Raw genomic sequence first — 19,150 nt, 5'->3', positions numbered from 1 at the left:
TCTCCATTTGGTCCTAAATCTGAAGGGGTTGACTGACTCCCACCTCTAGCATAAATGACAGTCTCAACACCTAATTTGTATGTCATTTCCATCTCTGGGGCAGTGAGGCCCCAAGTGTTTGTCTTGTGTGACAACTTACCTCTCTCTAGGGATTCGTGGGGTTTTGGACTCCTGTGACTGGGGGGATGGACTTTAAGATGGTTGGTACTTTCTTCTCTAAAAGGATCCATCATCACCTCTTGGGGAGCGGCGGGCGGAGGGGGGGGGTGGGGGGGGCGCGGCTCTTCTATCTTGTCAGCATATTCAGTTGAGGGAATCTTCTTTAACCTAAAAGCACAAGGTGTGTTAGCCTCAAACAGATGAAGACCCAGGGGTTGCAAGTCTCCCATGCGCCGCCTCCCTTGAGATACCTTCTAAGCCCCTCCTGCACGCGTCTGTCCTATTTCTTGCCACGGTCGTGGCCTTAAATTGAAGCGTGTTATTAGATTCCTATCTGTGATACTGTCACTGAGGTCAGAAAAACGCTAATTAAGAAAGTTTTAAGAACAAAAGGTACCCACTTGGATAACCTGTTTGCTGCCCTTTAACTTGTGATGTAGTCTCATCCCTGCATGTGCAGGACATGCTCCAGGAGGCACAGGGAACAACTCCCACCACAGTGCTAGTGCTCTTCGGGGAGTCCCTGTACCCCTACATCTCAGCAATGCCATTCAGGCTAGGGCCAAAGACCACTTAGCCCAGTGATTAATCTGCTTCACTTTGGCCCAAAGATCCCATTTCTGCAGGAGTAGAGCACAGTCATTAAGAGAGGACTCCCTGCCCTGATTTCTGACTCACGGACACTTGGGACATCTGAGTGTCTTCCCTATCCTTTCAGGACCTGAGGCAGGTAAGAGGGACCCTTCTGTGACCTGTGGTCTTGGTTCTGACCTGGAAGGCTGTGCCCAGTAGGAAAGCTCACTGGCCTGCTTTCAGGGGTCAGCTGTGAGGCTCATTTTTATCTCTGTGGCTCCTTGTGCAGTGTAGGCAGCAAGGATCCTCCCTAGTATCTAAGGCAGAGGTTTGGTCAACAGTGCTTAATGCTAAAGAATAACCTTCTGGGGTTTTCCCCCTATTACCTCCCCCTCCCGTCCCTCACAAACTCTGATATAAGCAGCATTTTATCAACACGATATAGGGGAAATTTTCTTGTGCGGAAAGAATTTTCATCTCACACATCATTTCCAGGCACATGGGTTCAGGAGAAGCAGAGTTGAGTGGAAGAAATGGTAGGTGAAACAGTGTTTCCTGCATTAACTAGGACATCCAACTGTAAGTTGTGAGTAAGCTGTAGGTCTGCCAGTCAGCACCTCCCCCTGCCTCCACTGTAAGGTGCTGAGTTGTAAGGCTCCTTCATCGTCAGTGTGGGGCTCACATGCGTAGCCCCTCATCACTAACAAATGCACTATTTTACAAGAGAACTATTTTTGTATGTGTTGCCTTCTCTTTGTTCATTACACACCAGAGTTGTTTCTTCATAATATGATTCTTGAGTTTTCTGAACAGTGTCCTTGGAGAATCACACATTTCTCATGGGCCATTTGTCTCATGATATTTAGATGCAGCTATTTTTATCCTTTGCAATCCTTCTGCCTCTTAAGTGCAAAAATTAGGAGAGGTGGGAAGGATATTTTTAGCACCTGTTTCAAAAGATCTAAGCCAGGAATCGCTTTGCACACCAAGAACTGGGGCTTGGAGCACATCTTTTCTCCACGCCAGTTCTCGTGCCTTACACTCCAGAGTGTCCTGTGGTGGGTGGAGACAGGAGGGAGGCAAAGGTAACTCCATTTCAGGCTGAGGGTTCCCTCACCCGCTCACCTCTCCTTCCCCAGAGCAGGTGGGTGTGGGTACAGGCTGCCCCAGCCCGTCTCAGTGAGGTTCCCCAGCAGCACACTCACACCTTCCTCTCCGGTCAACTCTCAGGATGTGTCAAAGCGCCACTGCAATGACTGTCGAGTGCATTAGCTCACTATCCGCATCTATAACTGTGCAGTCTGTCCCGCCCCTTCCTGTCCCTTTGTTGTGTAGCGTTAGCATGTGGTCCTGAAGCCATCTGAGGCACTTAGGTAAACGGGATCTTCTCTCAAGGGCCCTGGTGACAGGCACAGGGTGACCAAGCCTTTCTGCCTCCATGAACACGGTATCAACGTTGTGCACTGTATTTCTATCAAGCCGGACTTCAATTAAGTTTTTCTTTTCATATTACCAGGTTTATAAACGAATAAACAGACACTTTAATTACTCTTACCATGTCCGTGAAATATTCATCTGTATGTGTTTGCCATCACAAAAGACAACATCACACGTAAAGCCATTGATTCGTGTGTTACCAAGTGTAAAACAGAATGTGGAAACGGAGGGGCAGTAGGTACAGGCGTTGTGTCCCCTCCCTGCAGTGCCGGCCTGGCTGGAGAGAGAAGCCTCCGTTCCTCCTGAAGTGACTGCCTGTCACTGGGCTCGACATCCTGCCTTACAACTGACTTCACGCTAGAAGCCTGGCACTTGATGTGTCCCTCACGTGCCCGTGAGCCCATGTTTATGTGGAAACAGGGCGTGTGTGCATTCTTGGTCACACCCGTGGGAAGAGAAGAAGATGATAGAGAAGCAGCCAGCAACCTTTCACTAGACTCAGCTACCATCAGAATGTAGTCACTGGACTTTATTTTTACTCTGTTTATCCAACTACTCTCTGAGGAACCGCATCTGGGAATCCATAGGTAACAGGTCTGTAACAATTCATCTTATCTTCTAAACCTCCTCCTTTAATGTCCAGTTTCATTATTGACCAACATTTTTTACAACACATAGAACATCCCACAGGCTCAGTGGCTGACTCCAAAAAAGGAGTTCCAGAAATAATTTGCAGTGACATTTCTGAAATGTCAGGAAAGCCTCCCAAACTGACTGCTTTAAGGGAAATACTCTCCAATTACATGTACCTCCTTCTTAGTAAGGTACACACTTCCATCTAGTATGTTAACAAGTCATTCTAGGGAAAAAGCAGCCCAGTGAACTGAGTGTGAGTGACAAAGACTTACCTTCCAGCTCCTCCACCAAACGAAAGGCCAGCAGAGTTCATTCCTGCCAGGACAAAGTAGCCCTTAACCACAGGAGACTCGCCCATGATGCACCTCATGTCTGGTGTGAAGGTCTCGGGGCAATTGACCAACTTCATGATCTCCAGTGTCTCCAGGTCTGGCATCCTACGCAGGAGGGAGCTCAACAGGGGCTCTGAGCAATAAAAACAGCCAAACAGAGTCCTCAGCTTCAGGGAATTCAAACCTTCCAACTCCTCATACTTCCTAACTCCTCCCTCTCCTTTCATAAAACCTGGAAGAGGTTTTCTAAGAACAGCAACGGGGCCATTTATCAGAGAGCAGAGCCCTTGCTGGAATTAGGGAACACACCTACGAGGTGCCTGGCATGCAGACTGACAAAGAAGATGCTCTGGGAAGGAGAGGAGCCATGGAAGAGCACACACGTTACAGATAAGGGTCTCGAAGGGCTCGGTGCTAAAGCTCTCACAGGGTGCCCGAGGGAGATGCAATGAAGGGCAGGTTCCCTACGCTGGCATGGCTGCAAGGGAGGGAGATGCAATGAAGGGCAGGTTCCCTACGCTGGCTTGGCTGCAAGGACAGATGCTCAACCTGTTTAAAGGTGAGTCCATCATCTGGGAGTAGGCCAGTGGGGCAGTGGTCACCAACGACACCAGACTGGAGCTGGCTGGTGGGTAAGTTTGATATTTCTCATAATAAAGTAGGTTTACAGTTGTGAGTATGTAAAACACAAGAGTTTATTCTTATGTACTTATTTGAATTATAACTATAAACCTACTTTTGCCCACACCTATATTTTAAAAATATATTAAAGATGGGAGGGAAACTCTTCATATAGACCCTTTTGCATCTTTTATGTTTGTAAATGCACAAGTGCTTCCAGGGCCCGGACAGGGAAACCAGTCACCGGCGGGAGGAGGAAGGAGGCCACCGACGCCCCCCAGGAGGAGCAGTGCAGGTTTCCTCGACGGAGTGCTCCAGCCACACAGGAAACAGTGCCCCCTGACATGGGTTCACTTTGTCCCTAAATAATCTTAAGATAAAAGGTAAATAAGAAAACCAGAGATCCCGCTATTGTTGCTAACTTACCTGACCAGCACAGTTGACAAAATACTGGCATTCGATCTGTCCTTTATCTGTCTCCACGCCAGTAACTTCACCTTTTTTGATCATCACATGAACAACACTTGTCCGGTCATAGATCTGAACACCTGTTCAAGGTAAAGAAAGAGTTGGGCATCGACCCTCAGATGGTCCACAATTAAGGCAGCTGCAGCAGATTCTCAACTCATGAGAAATACTGAAAAGGCCAGGTCAAAGCTTTAATTTTAAAAAACAAAACACCCCTAAGGACCACACCCTGAGACTGTAAATGAGACTTTCCCAAGGTTAAAAATGGCGGGAAAATTTAATAAGGGAATTCAGTGCACAGTTCAATTCCAGGAATCATAAAAGGTGCAGGGGAGAAAAGTTCAAATAGGACAGCTTACATCCTATCTACCCACATGATGAATCAGTTCACTCAAAGTGCATAACACCATGGACACTGAGGTTTCCTCCCCTCGTTCACTCAAACCCGGGACATGATCCAAGCTGTGGATTAAATCCCAACGTGTGTACTAACCTTGGAGCCTCTCAATTCAGGAGGGAAAGGAGTCCCTGCAGTCTGAAGGGTACTAAACACACTGAATGTCTGGTTGGAGATTCAAAGTTCAGAGATTGGTGTTTAAATATAGTATGTTTACCAGAGTAGTCCAATGACTTGTGGCTAACACAGCTTGAATTTCAGAAAAAGGTTCAGAAGTCATTTTCTACTCACTACCATAGATTACATAGAGCAGAGTACCACTGCATATATGTTCCTTTTATCCCACTAAATTTTTTATAAATGAATGATCACTGACTTGGAAAAACAATTCAACTCCCTGAATCTAGGTTTCTTCAGCTATAAAAGAATGACCCTTATTATAAGATCAAGGACTATATGGAATACTTTCCAAAGATTATAAAAGCCATTACATTACCTCTCTCGTTCACTTGACAAAAGTCACACTGAGACTGAAGCACTGCCGACACTAACATCACAGTCGGGGATGAGGACTCGGGGTCACCTGCTGAGTCTGATTAGCAGGTAGTGAACGAACATCTCGAGTAAATGGACTGTTTTCAGAGGAGAAGCAGATAATATCTCCCCTTAAATCTAGGTGCACGTATGTCACTTCATCCTTATTTCATGACCCACCAGCAGTCCATGAGTGAAGTGACCATGGCAGGCACCTGCACAACGTGGGACAGGAGGCCTCTCCTCCTCAGGGCCCCGTCACCTTTCCCTGCACCACTGGTGAACGACCACGGGCGTGGGACTGAGGCTGATCCCCTTCTCTCGCTTGCCTGGCTTCCTCGCTGCCCACAAGTACCAAGGAGAAGTCGCGCCTATAAGGTTCCAGATGGTGATCCAGAAAGCAAGCTAAGCTCACTCACTTTACAGAAAAGCACCTGTAACCCTGCTTCCTGTGGAATCGCACCACCTGAGTGATGCAAGGCCGGGCAATGCACTAGTATCTGGCCCAATGGAACAGGAGCCCATTATGTGGACCCTATTCTGACTCAAACCCAGTTAATGTCTGATTCAAGTACCTGTTGCCATCATTAAACCCAACGAAGGGACTGCTTCCTGCCTGTCCTGCCTGTAGCAGCATCTTCCCTAGTAAAAGCCAGAGACTGTGCGGCAGCAGGAAGCACTCTTACCACGTCCACTGGAGAGCCCTGCCCTTCAACAGGAGGCCTGGCCAAGTGCAATGACACCATGGGGTCCAGGCGCCCGGGGCACACCGTGTGAGGGGCACCCACTCAGCGCTGACTGCAGGGCCACCCAGGATGCATACTGGTCTCACCCAGGCCTGGCCCTGCCATGTGCCCGAGAATACACAGCCTCTTCTTCCAGGCCCCTGGATCCTCTCGCGGCATCTCTCTCCTTCCACGGCTATCAAATCCTAGTTACTAGACAATCAGTCTTCCTCTACAATTTACAAATGAGGTTACACTTCTTGACAGTATGAACTATATAAAATGGAAATGTGATAAACCCTTACTTGTGATCAAAATTTCAAGTCTCCCTTTCCCTAATGAAAATGTTGTCAGCGGTCACATGATTTCTAAAAGGGCTGGCGAGGTAAACCACACACTGTGCTTAGGCTATTGTTTGAATAATCTGCTACTGATCACATGGCAGAGCCCTGCAGCTGGCAAAAGAAAAGCTACCACCCTCTGTCAGGATTAGTCTCGAATTATCTGATTCATTTTATGCAATGTCTTCAAACGAACGACCCTGACATAGGCAAGTGTCTGGAATTTCATCACTGGGCCTCGCTACCCACTCACGATTAGTGCGCTCACCACAGTCTCATCAGCCACCACAGCAGGCTCCAGGCTGGGCTTCTGCTAATCCGTCACCTTACAACAAACTGACAGCCATTCTTTCTGCTTTCGATCGTATGGGACCATCGTGTAGATGGGTCCTCCTCTTCCTGGGACAGTTCCTACTCACTCCAGAGCTACCTAGCTAGTCCTTCTCCCCAAATTACACAGGTAAGGAGAAACGTGTGAACGCTGTAGAGTCAGGAACATCCTTACTAGTGACTGGTACTTCAATGGGTCAAACTCTGATTTAGCTTCCAAGCACCTTTTTTTTTTTTTTTTAAATATATTTTATTGATTTTTTACAGAGAGGAAGGGAGAGAGATAGAGAGATAGAGAGTTAGAAACATCGATGAGAGAGAACCATCGACCAGCTGCCTCCCGCACATCTCCCACTGGGGATATGCCCGCAACCCAGGCACATGCCCTTGACCGGAATCGAACCTGGGACCTCTCAGTCTGCAGGCCGAGGCTCTATCCACTGAGCCAAACCGGTCTCAGCCCAAGCACCTAACTTAAATTCCTCCTCCTCCCCCTGTGGAGCCAATGCTGCCACTTACTACACTTCAAGTGAAATATATAGGAAATGGCCCAGGAAAACCTTAATATCACAAGAATTACAGCTTCTGAAAAGGATCTGGAATGATGATTGAATCTCCTCATTTTAAAAACAGGAAAACAAAGCTTGGCTGGTATGGCTCAGTGGTTGATCATTCAACCCATGAACCAGGAGGTCAAGGTTCAATTCCTGGTCTTGGCACATGCCAGGGTTGTGGGTTCAATCCCTAGTAGGGGGTGTGCAGGAGGTATCCAATCAGTGACCCTCTTTCATCATTGATGTTTTATCTCTCCCTCTCCCTCCCTCTCTGAAATCAATAAAACATTTTTAAAATAAAATAAAAATAGGGAAACAAAGACAACTCATAAGCAAAATGACTTGCCCAAAGTAATACTCTGACTAGTGGCAGAGCCCAAACTACAACTCAGGTCTGAATGACCACTCACCAGGCCAGCTCCTGGGGACCACACACAGTCCCAGGAACAGAGTCTGGGGATGGGCACAGCAGAAAATGGCAGACCCCTGCTTACCTGTTTGGATCCCTGTTTCTTGCTCTAGCTGCTGGTACAGTTTGTTTGAATAGTCTGCCATCTTCTGCTCAATGCCCAAGTGCCTGGCAGTGCTTATGATGCCTGCACAGAACCTCGTAGAGCCAGCAGCCAGCCTGTAGGATGGATCACAAGGCTGTTAGGTGGACTCATACCTATGAATGCAGCCAATTCAAGTCCCAACTGCAGCACTGTTCTGTCTGTCGAAAGATGGAAACACCTACATATGCGTCGACATGACACTGATTTGAAATTTTGGAGTTCACCTACACAGTGGGATACTATACAGCCATGAAAAAGGAATGAGTGCCCTACCCGGTTTGGCTCAGTGGAGAGTCAGCCTGCAGACCAAAAGGTTCCGGGTTCAATTCCGGTCAAGGGCAAGTACCTTGGTTGCAGGCTCCTCCCCAGCCTGGGGTCCTGGTGCAGGAGGCAACCAATTGATGTATCTCTCTCACATAGATGTTTCTCTCCGTCTTTCCCTCTCTTCCACTCTCCCTAAAATCAATGGAAAAATGCCCTCAACTAAAGATTAACAACAACAACCAAAAAATTAAAAACATTTTTTTAAAAAAGGGAATGAGAAAGTTTATATGCTATAATGTGGAATAATCCTATTGAGAAAAGGCAAGGAACAGTAAGGAATGCTACTGCTTGTATAAATGAATGAACACCCATTTACACCAGTACCTGACGAACACACGTATGTTTCTATGTGGAGAAAGCATCTGGATCAATACACCAGGAACTTAACTTGCCTCCAGTGAGGTAAACTTGAGGCCAGAGGTCAGAGATGGGGGAGAAATTTTCCCTGGACACTTACAGAATTTTCTATTCTGACTCATGTGAATCTACTGCCTTTCAAGAAATAATAAATTCCTTTAAATGTCCAATTTGTTATAGTCAAAAGCCTGAAACAGATAAGAATACTAGTGGTAAAATGAAGAATTTCAAAAAATCTATGAACTGCCTGGCTCACGTGGCTCGGTGGTTGAGCATCGACCTGTGAACCAAGAGGTCATGGTTCGATTCCCAGTCAGGGCTCATGCCCAGGTTACGGGCTCGAACTCCAGTGTGGGGCATGCAGGAGGCAGCCAATCAATGATTCTCTCTCATCACTGATGTTTCTATCTCTCTCTCCCTCTTCCTTTCTCTCTGAAATCAATAAAGATATTTTTAAAATACACACAAAATCACTATGAACTATAGTTAACAATAACGTGTCAATGTTGGTTCATTAGTGAGACAGTAACATTAATACTGGGATGTTAATAACAAGTAAAACTGGAGGTAAGTTAGGGGAACTTCCTCCTGTCTTCTAAACTGTTCTGTAAATCTAAAACTCTTTCAAAACTAGTTACTTAAATGAAAAACAAAAACAAATAGAGCAGGATGCAGGCAATTTCATTCTGAATCCTAGAGGGAGCTCTTGGCCCCAGGATTTGTGTTGCTGCCTGACTATGAGAAGGAGAACAGATGCCAAGATGTGCTCTGAACGTGAATAAACACATGCTTCAGACACTTGGTTTGCGGGACTCTGCCAGCTCTCCAAAACCAGGAAACATGAGTTTTAAGCATCACCAAAGCCCAGTACAGGATTTCCACCTGTGATTCTTCTCATGCTCCTAGCAACACTGATTAGCTAGTGGTGAGACAGGATCACCACAAGGAGGAGAGGGAAGGAGGGAGTCATGCCCAGTGGATCCTTACCTGCCCTGCTCCAAAAGGACAATGTCCTTCCACCCCATCTTGGACAGGTGATAGGCCACGGATGTGCCCATGATTCCCCCGCCACAGATGACCACCTGCGCCTGGGCAGGCAGGGCGACAGAATGCGCCTCGGCCGCTGATGCACCGCTTCTGGCTGAGGGCCAGTTCTGCCATCCTCGGCTGGTTCTTTGTCTTTGGACCACCGATAGCAACCGGTAAAACATCACGTCTGTCAGCAATGGGAGGCGTGCGCTCACTCAGTCAGGAGGAGTTCCCAAGCACTTGACCTAGACAGAAAAACCAAACATATTTCATTCTACTGTGCTGAGTGCATACGATTCGTGAGAAAAGAGGATGAAATAAAAACAATCGTTGTTCATTTAGCAAGTAGGTGAAGACTGACTGAGTCCCATACATTGTGCTAACTTCGATACAGCAGCGAGCAATAACGAGGAGGTCCCAGCCTTTAGTAACTTACATCTGAGAGAGGATGAGACTGTGTGAGTGTGTATGCGAAAGTGGCGGCAATAAACAAAGCAAGTCACAAAGAGTAACTAATTTTAATACCGTGGTCAGGAGAGAAGGTGACATTGTGAAAAGACGTGATGGACAAAATGGAAGCAGCTACCAGCGTGTTCCAGACCGAGGAACAAGTGTCTGCGGCCCTGACGGGAGACAGACCTTGATGAGCCCAAGCACAGAGAGGACGCCAGCCTGACCCCAGCGTGAGGAGCAAGCGGGCCAGGATCTAAGGGAAAACTGGAGGCAGGCAGAAAGCCACTACACACCGCCCTTGGATGTGGGGATTTTATTCCAAGTGCCCAGGAAAATACTAAAGGAGAGAACGAAATGATCTGATCTATTTTCCAAGATCAGTGTGGCTCCATGGTGGAGACTGGATTGCAGAATGAGAGGAACAGCAGGGATGGGTTGGTAAACTATAGCCGTATTCCAGGGGACGTCATGGTGGCTTAGACAAGGAGGGGGCAGTGGAGTCAGAGACATGACTAGACCGTTTTGGAAGTAAAAATGACAGAACTTACTTGCCAACAAACTGGATGTACATGCAAAGAGGGAGAATTTCGGACGATGCCTATGTGTCTGAGTTAAGCAACTGGGGCCACTCACTATAGTGTGAAGGAGCAGGAAGGAACAGGGAATGAAGCTGGGATGCTGAGGGTAAGAGAGAGACAAAGAGAAAGAGAATACATTTGAACGTTCAACTTTTAGAGTTAAGTACAATATACCCATCTGCATCCACGTGGAAACAGTAAGCAGCAGCTGGATACACAAGTCTGAAATGGGAAGTAGGCTGGGAGTCATTAGCATACGCACGGTGGTGAAAGCCCTAACATTTCGAGGAACAAGAACTCTGAGGCTCCCCAGCATTCAGACTGAGAAGAGAAAGACAAGACTAGAGACAGGACGGGACGCAGTGGCAGAATCAGAGTGTACAGACAAAGGCAAGTGGCTAAAGAAGAAGGAGCAATTGTTAGTAAGGTAGAAGGAAAACCAGACAGAGGTAAAACAGAAGCCAAGAGAGGGAAGTGTTCCAAAAAGTGGGAACTACAGACAGTGGTGAGGGTGGGGCAGGTGGCAGAGTGTCCACTGGGATCTGACAGCTCGGAGGCCCTGATGTCCTCAAGAGGAACATTTTCAGGGAGAGGAAGGTAGGAAATACAGACAAGAGCAAATTGGAAATAAGCGAGATGTGGGAGTGGGGACAACTCTTACAGTTTGCTCTTATGGGGAGCAGAAAAGCAGAGCAGAAGCGTGGGGAGAATGTGGGGTACAGCAAGGTTAGCTGGCTGTTTTGTGCAGAATAGTTTACTGATTTTTGGAGAGAGAGGAAGGGAAAAGCAAGAAACATGGATGTGAGAGAGTAACACTGATCAGCTGCTTCTTGCACGGCCCTGCCTCCCCCACCACAGTGCTTGGGACACCACCCAAGCAACTGAATCACACTGGCCAGAGACGGCTAGCTGGTTTTTTACTTGTGTGTTAAAATATATACATATATTTTTTAATTCTTCTTTCCCCAATATATTTTATTGATTTTAGAGAGGAAGGGAGAGGAAGAGAGAGATAGAAACATCAATTATGAGAGGGAATCATTGATTGGCTGCCTCTTGCACGCCCCCTACTGGGGATCGAGCCCACAAGCCAGGCATGTACCCTTGGCCGAAATCGAACCTGGGACCCTTCAGTCCGCAGGCTCTATCCATTGAGCCAAACCAGCTAGGGCTTAAAATATATTTTTATTAATTTCAGAGAGAAGGGAGAGGGAGAGAGAGATAGAAACATAATGATGAGAATCACTGGTGGCCTCCTGCATGCCCCACACTGGGGACTGAGCCCACAACCAGGCATGTGCCCTGACAGGGACTTCCTGGTTCACAGGTGAATGCTCATCCACTGAAACACTCTGGCTGGGCTAGCTGGGGTTTTTTTGTTGGTGGTGGTGGTTTATTTTTTTATTTTTTTAAAAATATATTTTATTAATTTTTTACAGAGAGGAAGGGAGAGAGATAGAAAGTTAGAAACATCAATGAGAGAGAAACATCGATCAGCTGCCTCCTGCACACCTCCCACTGGGGATGTGCCCGCAACCCAGGTACATGCCCTTGACCGGAATCGAACCTGGGACCTTTCAGTCCGCAGGCCAATGCTCTATCCACTGAGCCAAACCGGCCTTGGCGGTGGTTTATTTTTTTAAAAATATTTTTATTGATTTCAGAGAGGAAGGGAGAGGGAGAGACAGAAACATCAATGATGAGAGAAAATCATTGATCGGCTGCTTCCTGCGCGCCTCCCACTGGGGATGGAGCCTGCAACCTGGACATGTGCCCTTGACCAGAATCAAACCCTCAGTCCGCAGGCCAATGCTGTATCCACTGAACCAAACTGGCTAGAGCCTAGCTGGTTGTTTTTTTGTTTTGTTTTTGTTTTTTTAAATATATTTTATTGATTTTTTTACAGAGAGGAAGGGAGAGAGATAGAGAGTTAGAAACATCGATGAGAGAGAAACATCGATCAGCTGCCTCCTGCACATCTCCTACTGGGGATGTGCCCGCAACCCAGGTACATGCCCTTGACCGGAATCGAACCCGGGACCTTTCAGTCCGCAAGCCGACGCTCTATCCACTGAGCCAAACCGGTTCCGGCTGGTTGTTTTTTTTAAAGATGGGAGCTGTTAAGAATATTTCACAACTAACACCTATCCTCTTCAAACTATTCCAAAAAGTCCAAGAGGAAGGAACCCTTCCAAGTTCTTTTTATGAGACCAGCATTATCCTAATTCTAAAACCAGATAAAGACACGACAAAGAAAAAGAACTACAGGCCAATATCCTTGATGAACATAGATGCTAAAATCCTCAACAAAACATTAGCAAATCAGACCCAGCAATATATTAAAAATATCATGCACCATGATCAAATGGCATTTATTCCAGAGATGCAAAGCTGGTACAATATTCCCAAATCAATAAGCATGATATATCACATAAACAAATTGAAAGACAAAAATCACATGATCCTATCAATAGACACAGAAAAAGCATTCAACGAAATCCAACACCCATTTTTGATAAAAATTCTTAGCAAAGTGGGAATAGAGGGATATTTCAACATAATAAATGCCACATATGACAAACCTACAGCCAGCATCATACTCAATGGGCAAAAACTAAAACTACTGCCCCTAAGAACAGGAACAAGAAAGGGATGCCCGCTTTCACCACTCTTTGTCAACATAGTACTGGAATTCCTACTTACGGTGATCAGACAAAAAGAAGGAATAAAAGGCATCCAAATTGTAATGTAGGAAGTAAAACTCTCATTATCCGCAGATGACATGATATTGTACATAGAAAACTCAAAAAGCTATTAGATTTAATAAATGAATTTAGCAATATAGCAGGATACAAAATTAACACCCAGAAATTGATGGCATTTTTATACACCAATAATGAATTCTCAGAAAGAGAAATTAAATAAACAATTCTACTTACCATTGCCAACAAAAAATTAAGGTACGTAGGAATAAACCTAACCAAGGAGGTAAAAGACTTATACTCAAAAAAGTATAGCACATTGAAAAAAAAAAAGAGAGAGAGAAAGATATAAACAGGTGGAAGAATATACCGTGCTCATGGATTGGTAGGATTAAACATCATTAAAATGTCCATACTATCCAAAGCAATCTACAGATTCAATACAATCCCTATTAAAATACCAATGACAGTCCTAGCTGATTTGGCTCAGTGGACAGAGCGTCAGCCTGTGGACTGAAGGGTCCTGGGTTCGATTCTAGTCAAGGGCACATGCCTGAATTGCAGGCTCGATCCCCAGTGTGGGGCATGCAGGAGGCAGCTGATCAATGCTATCTCTCATCATTGCTGCTTCTATCTCTCTCTCCCTCTCCTTTCCTCTCTGAAATCAATAAAAATATATTTTAAAAAAACCAATGACATATTTTACAGATCTAGAGCAAATACTCCAAAAATTTATATGGAATCAAAAAAGATCCTGAATAGCCGCAGCAATCTTGAAAAAGAACAAAGTTGAAGGGATCACAATACCAGATATCAAGTTTACTACAAAGCCACTGTACTCAAAACAGCCTGGTACTGACACAAGAACACGCATATACTGGTAGATCAATGGAACAGGACAGAGAACCCAGTAATCGACCCAAGCCACTATGCTCAATTAATATTTGACAAAGGAGGCAAGAACATACAATGGAGCATAGACAGTCTCTTCCATAAATGGTGTTGGGAAAACTGGATAGGTACATGCAAAAAAGGAAACTAGACCCACCAACTTACACCCTACACAAGAATTAAACCCAAAATGGATAAGAGACTTAAATGTAAGTCAGGAAACCATAAAAATCATAGAAGAAACTATAGGCAGCAAAATCTCGGGCACCTCTTGAAACAATATATTTACGAATACATCTTCTAGGGCAAAGGAAACTAAAGAAAAAATAAACAAAAGGCACTGCATCATAAAAGCTTCTGCACAGCAAATGAAACCATCAACAAAATGAAAAGGGAGCCCACTGTATGGGAGAACATATTTGGCAATGATATATCTGATAAAGGGTTAATATCCAAAGTATATAAGGAAGTCATACAACTTAACAAAAGGAAGATAATTCAACTAAAAAATGGACAAAGGACCTACATGGACACTTCTCCAAAGTGTACAGATGGCCAAGACACATTGAAAAGTGCTCAAAATCACTGATGATCAGAGATGCAAATTAAAATGACAATGAGGTATCACCTCACACCTGTCAGAATGGCTACCATCAACAAATCAACAAATGACAAGTACTGGCGAGGACGTGGAGAAAAGGGAACCCTAATACACTGCTAGTGGGAATACAGACTGGTGCAGCCATTATGGAAAACAGTATGGAGTTTCCGCAAAAAAATTAAATATGGAACTGTCATTTGACCCAGTAATCCCACTTCTAGGAATATATCCTAAGAAACCCAAAACACCAATCAGAAAGAACGTATGCCCCTATGTTCATAGCAGCACAATTTACAGTAGCTAAGATCTGGAAACAGCCCAAGTGCCCATCAGTAGATAAGTGATTCAAAAAGCAGTGGTACATTTATACCATGAAATACTATGCATCAGTAAAAAATAAGGATCCCTTACCCTTTGAGACAGCATGGAGGGACCTGGAGCATGTTATGCTAAGTGAAATAAGCCAGTCAGAGAAAGACAAGTATCACATGATCTCACTCATATGTGGAATATAATGAACAAAATAAACTGATGAACAAAAGAGATCCAGAGACATAGAAGCATGGAACAGACTATGGAATCTCAGCAATAAGGTGGAGGTGGGTGGGTAGGAAGAGATCAATCAAAGAACTTGTATGCATATATGCATAACCCATGGACACAGACAATAGGGTGGTGAAGGCCTGGGGTGGGGGATGAGGGAGGGGTAGAAGGAGTCAATGGGGGGGGGGGGGAAGGAGACATATGTAATACTTTCAACAATATAGATTGATTTTTTAAAATATATTTTTATTGATTTCAGAGGAAGGGAGAGGGAGAGAGAGAGAGAAACATCAATGAAAGAATCATTGGTCAGCTGCCTCCTAAACACCCCACACTAGGGATTGAGCCTGCAACCTGAGCATGTGCCCTTGACCGGAGTCGAACCCAGGACCCTTCACTTTGCAGGCCGACACTCTTATCCACTGAGCCAAACCAGCCAGGGCTTAATAGTATGTTTTTAAATATGTCTCCTCAGGCAAGGGAAATAAAAGAGAAAATAAACACATGGGACTACTGCGAATGAAAATGTTTTAGCACAGCAAAAGAAACCATCAACAAAATGAAAAGACACCCTACTGATTAAGAGAAGATATTTATGATCCATCTGATAAAGGGTTACTATCCAAAATACATAAGGGACTTACACAACTTAACACCAAAAAGAACAAAACAAACAATCTGATTTAAAAATGGGCAGAGGACCTCAATAGACATTCCTCCAAAGAGGACATACAGCTGGCCAAAAGGCATATGGGAAGATGCTCAACATCACTAATCATCAGGGAAATGCAAATTAAAACCGCAAATAGATATCACTTCACATGCCAGAAAGGCAATAATCAATAAAACAACAAACAAGTTTTGGCCAGGATGTGGAGAAAAGGGAACCCTCCTGTACTGTTGGTGGGCTTGTAACTTGGTGCAGCCACAATGGGAAACAGTATGGAAGGTCCTCAAAAATTTGAAACTAGAACTACCAGATTACCCAACAATTCCACTTTGGGGTATTTATACAAAGAAATCCCAAATACTAATTTGAAAAGATATATGTCCCCCCCCCCATGTTCACTGCAGCATTATTTGCAATAGCCAAGATATGGAAGCAACCCAAGTGTCCATCAATAGGTAAGTGGATTAAAAAAAATGAGATCTTGTCATTGCAACATGAATGGACCTAGAGGACATTATGCTAAGTAAAGTAAGTCAGACATCAAATACCATATGATTTCACTTATATATGGAACCTACAAAAATAAAGCAGAAATAAACTCATAGATACAAATGGATAGTTGCCAGATGGCAGAAAGGTTGGGGGAGGGGAGAGGAGGATGGGTAAAAAAGGGAAGGTGATTGCCCTGGCTGGGTGCTCAGTGGTTAGAGCGTGGGCCTACGGAATGAAGGGGCCCAGGTTCAATTACAGTCAAGGGCCCAGGCCTGGGTTGCGGGCTCAAGTCCCAGCGTGGGGCAGCCAATCAATGATTCCCTCTCATCATTGATGTTTCTATCTCTCCCTCTGGCCCTTCCTCTCTGAAATCAATAAAAATATATTTTTTTAAAAAGGGAAAGTGGCCAAAACCGGTTTGGCTCAGCGGATAGAGCGTCGGTCTGCAGACTGAAAGGTCCCAGGTTCGATTCCGGTCAAGGGCATGTACCTTGGTTGCAGGCATATCCCCAGTAGGAGGTGTGCAGGAGGCAGCTGATCGATGTTTCTCTGTCATCGATGTTTCTAACTCTCTATCTCTCTTCCTTCCTCTCTGTAAAAAGTCAATAAAATATATTAAAAAAAGTAAATAAAAAGGGAAAGTGATTAAGAAGTACAAATTGCCAATAATAAAGATTGTCACAGGGATGTAAAGTACAGCACAAGGAATATAGTCAATAATATTGTAATAACTATGCATGGTATCACATGGGTACTAGACTTATTGGGGTAATAACTTAGTTACATGTCTAATCCGAAACTAATATAATATACAGGTGGGGCTTGTTGGGCCTCGCTGGGCCCGCCTCTGCTTCAGCCCAGGTGAGGGCGGTTTGGAGGCGTCTCCTCTCCAGGCCCCTTTGGAACCGCAGCCTCAGACGCTGTTAATTTTTGCAAGTGCAACCCGGACGGCCCAGGTGGCGGCAGCCCCGCTGGAGTGTGGGAGGCGGGGTTCTCTCCACCCTCGAGGGTATGTACAGGTCTTGTCCCTCGTGGGTCTGTTAAAAAAACACACAAGTCAGTGCCCAGCCAGTGTGGCTCAGTGGTTGAGTGTCCACCTACGAACCAGGAGGTCAGGGTTCGATTCCCCGTCAGGGTACAAGCCCGGGTTTCGGGCTTGATCCCCAGTGTGGGGCGTGCAGGAGGCAGCCCATCAATGATTCTGTCATCACTGCTGTTTCTCTCTCTCTCCCTCTCCCCTCCTCTCTGAAATCAATAAAAATATGTTTAAAAAACAAAAAAAAATTACAAAAACAAGTCAGTAATGAGGTGAAAATAAAAATTTATTTAGAGTGGATACGACTGTGAGGAAAGGAAGGTACCAGAGTCTATTCTAGTAGGTTTGGTAGGAAAGCTTGATAGCAAAGGAGGTAAGGCCAGTAGAGAAGAAACTGAAGGTAAATAAAACATATACTCACCTTTAAAATAAGTTACCCTACAATATAAACTAACTGTATAATATTTTCTGCTGAGAGGAGTAATTTCTGCTAAACAACTTCAGTGCTGGGCTGGTTCAGATCTGCTCACACCAACAAGAGCCAGAGGAGCCAGGGAGCTCCAACCCCCCGGAGCTGTTCCTGGGACACAGCCTCGCGTACACGGCGCTGCGGGCCCCGCGGAGGGCGGGCATTTCCCACACCTGGGACGGACGGACGGACGGACGGACGGACACACACACACACACACACACACCCCGGAGGGTCTGAGCCTCCTGGTTCAGGGTGCTGTGTTTTTCAAACGAGTGTGCCAGGTGATCAGCACGTTTAAGAAATTAGTATAAATCCCTGGCACCGGAAAAGGGTGCCCCTTGGGCCGCCTCACCCCATCTCCGAGCCCGCTGCCTCCCCAGCGCCGGCTCACAGGCCTGGGCAACATGGACTTGAAGATTCAGGGATCAAACCCGAGTGCCACCCGCATCAGACCCGAGGGGCCGACAGGAGCGGCCGCCCGGCCTCGGCGTCCCCAGGTGCCTGCCCCGCAGGGCGCTGCGGAGTCCGACCTGCGAGCCAAGCCCAGGGGACCGCACGTCCCACGCGGGACCACGCCGCCACCTGCAGCGGGGAGACCGGGCGGGACGCCTCCTCTGCGCTGCGGGCTGTGCGAGCCCGAGGCGGGGAGCCAGCAGCGAGGTCACCCCGCACGCGGGGAGCGGGTGCGCGGCAGCCGCTGCCGGGTCCCCGAGGCCGGGACAAGCTCCGCCGGCCCGAGCGCCGCCGCGGAGACCGAGCGAGACCAGGCGGACCACTCTCGCCTGGGCCCGCGGCTTCCCGGGAGAACCCGGCAGAACCGACGGGAAACGAGGGGCCGCGGGGAACGGCCCTGAGCCAGACCAGAGCGGAAAGAGGGGCGCCGGGGTCCCGGGGGCTCAGGCCGCGCGGACGGGGACGTCTGAGCGCCCGCCGCCGTCTCCTCACCTCACGGGCCCCACGGGCTCCGCGCTCAGCAGCACCCGGCGGGGGACCGGCAGCGGCCTCCACGGTCACCGGTTCGGGGCCGGGAAGGGGGTGGGGGGCCGGGAACGGGAGGGGGTGGGGCAGAGGGCGTGAGGGGTTCCTGGGAAGCGGGCCGCGACCTTCCGCGCTTTACGGCCCCGAGCGAGGGGACGCCGCGCGTGACCTCCCCCGCGCACGCGCGCCATGACGTCACCGCCGCGGCCCCGCCCCTGCACGTGGGCTTGTTGCGCCTCGCTGTGCCCGGCCTCTGCCTCAGCCCAGGTGAAGGCGGTTTGGAGGCGTCTCCTCTCCAGGCCGCTTTGGAACCGCAGCCTCAGACGCTGTTAATTTCTGCAAGTGCAACCCGGACGGCCGAGG

General features: G+C 46.9%; 1 protein-coding gene across 3 annotated transcripts; it reads right to left on the bottom strand.

The window, feature by feature from the left end:
• Nucleotides 1-250: 250 nt before the first annotated feature.
• On the bottom strand, nucleotides 251-18,906 carry LOC118674026 (pyruvate dehydrogenase phosphatase regulatory subunit, mitochondrial-like). Of its 3 annotated transcripts, XR_004973561.1 has the most exons (7): nucleotides 18,755-18,906; nucleotides 9,330-9,616; nucleotides 7,602-7,735; nucleotides 5,120-5,255; nucleotides 4,185-4,306; nucleotides 3,078-3,270; nucleotides 251-327 (listed from the first exon to the last, which is right to left on the bottom strand). XR_004973561.1 is itself a non-coding variant. In XM_036345177.1 (6 exons), exons 2-5 carry the CDS (start codon nucleotides 9,551-9,553, stop codon nucleotides 3,259-3,261), a joined length of 492 nt encoding a protein of 163 aa, XP_036201070.1. In that variant the 5' UTR covers nucleotides 9,554-9,616; nucleotides 18,755-18,906; the 3' UTR covers nucleotides 251-327; nucleotides 3,078-3,258. The 3 variants fall into 3 exon arrangements, 2 of the variants coding, with proteins under 2 accessions (XP_036201070.1, XP_036201071.1); XM_036345177.1 differs by lacking the exon at nucleotides 5,120-5,255; XM_036345178.1 differs by lacking the exons at nucleotides 5,120-5,255; nucleotides 18,755-18,906 and adding an exon at nucleotides 17,759-18,295.
• Between the last annotated feature and the right edge of the window lie 244 nt (nucleotides 18,907-19,150).

This window comes from Myotis myotis, unplaced genomic scaffold, assembly GCF_014108235.1.
Source record: "Myotis myotis isolate mMyoMyo1 unplaced genomic scaffold, mMyoMyo1.p scaffold_m19_p_19, whole genome shotgun sequence".
In the NCBI taxonomy this organism is placed as follows: domain Eukaryota; kingdom Metazoa; phylum Chordata; class Mammalia; order Chiroptera; family Vespertilionidae; genus Myotis; species Myotis myotis.
Note: the sequence above shows the minus strand (reverse complement) of the source record. Positions and strands in the feature narration are given on the sequence as shown.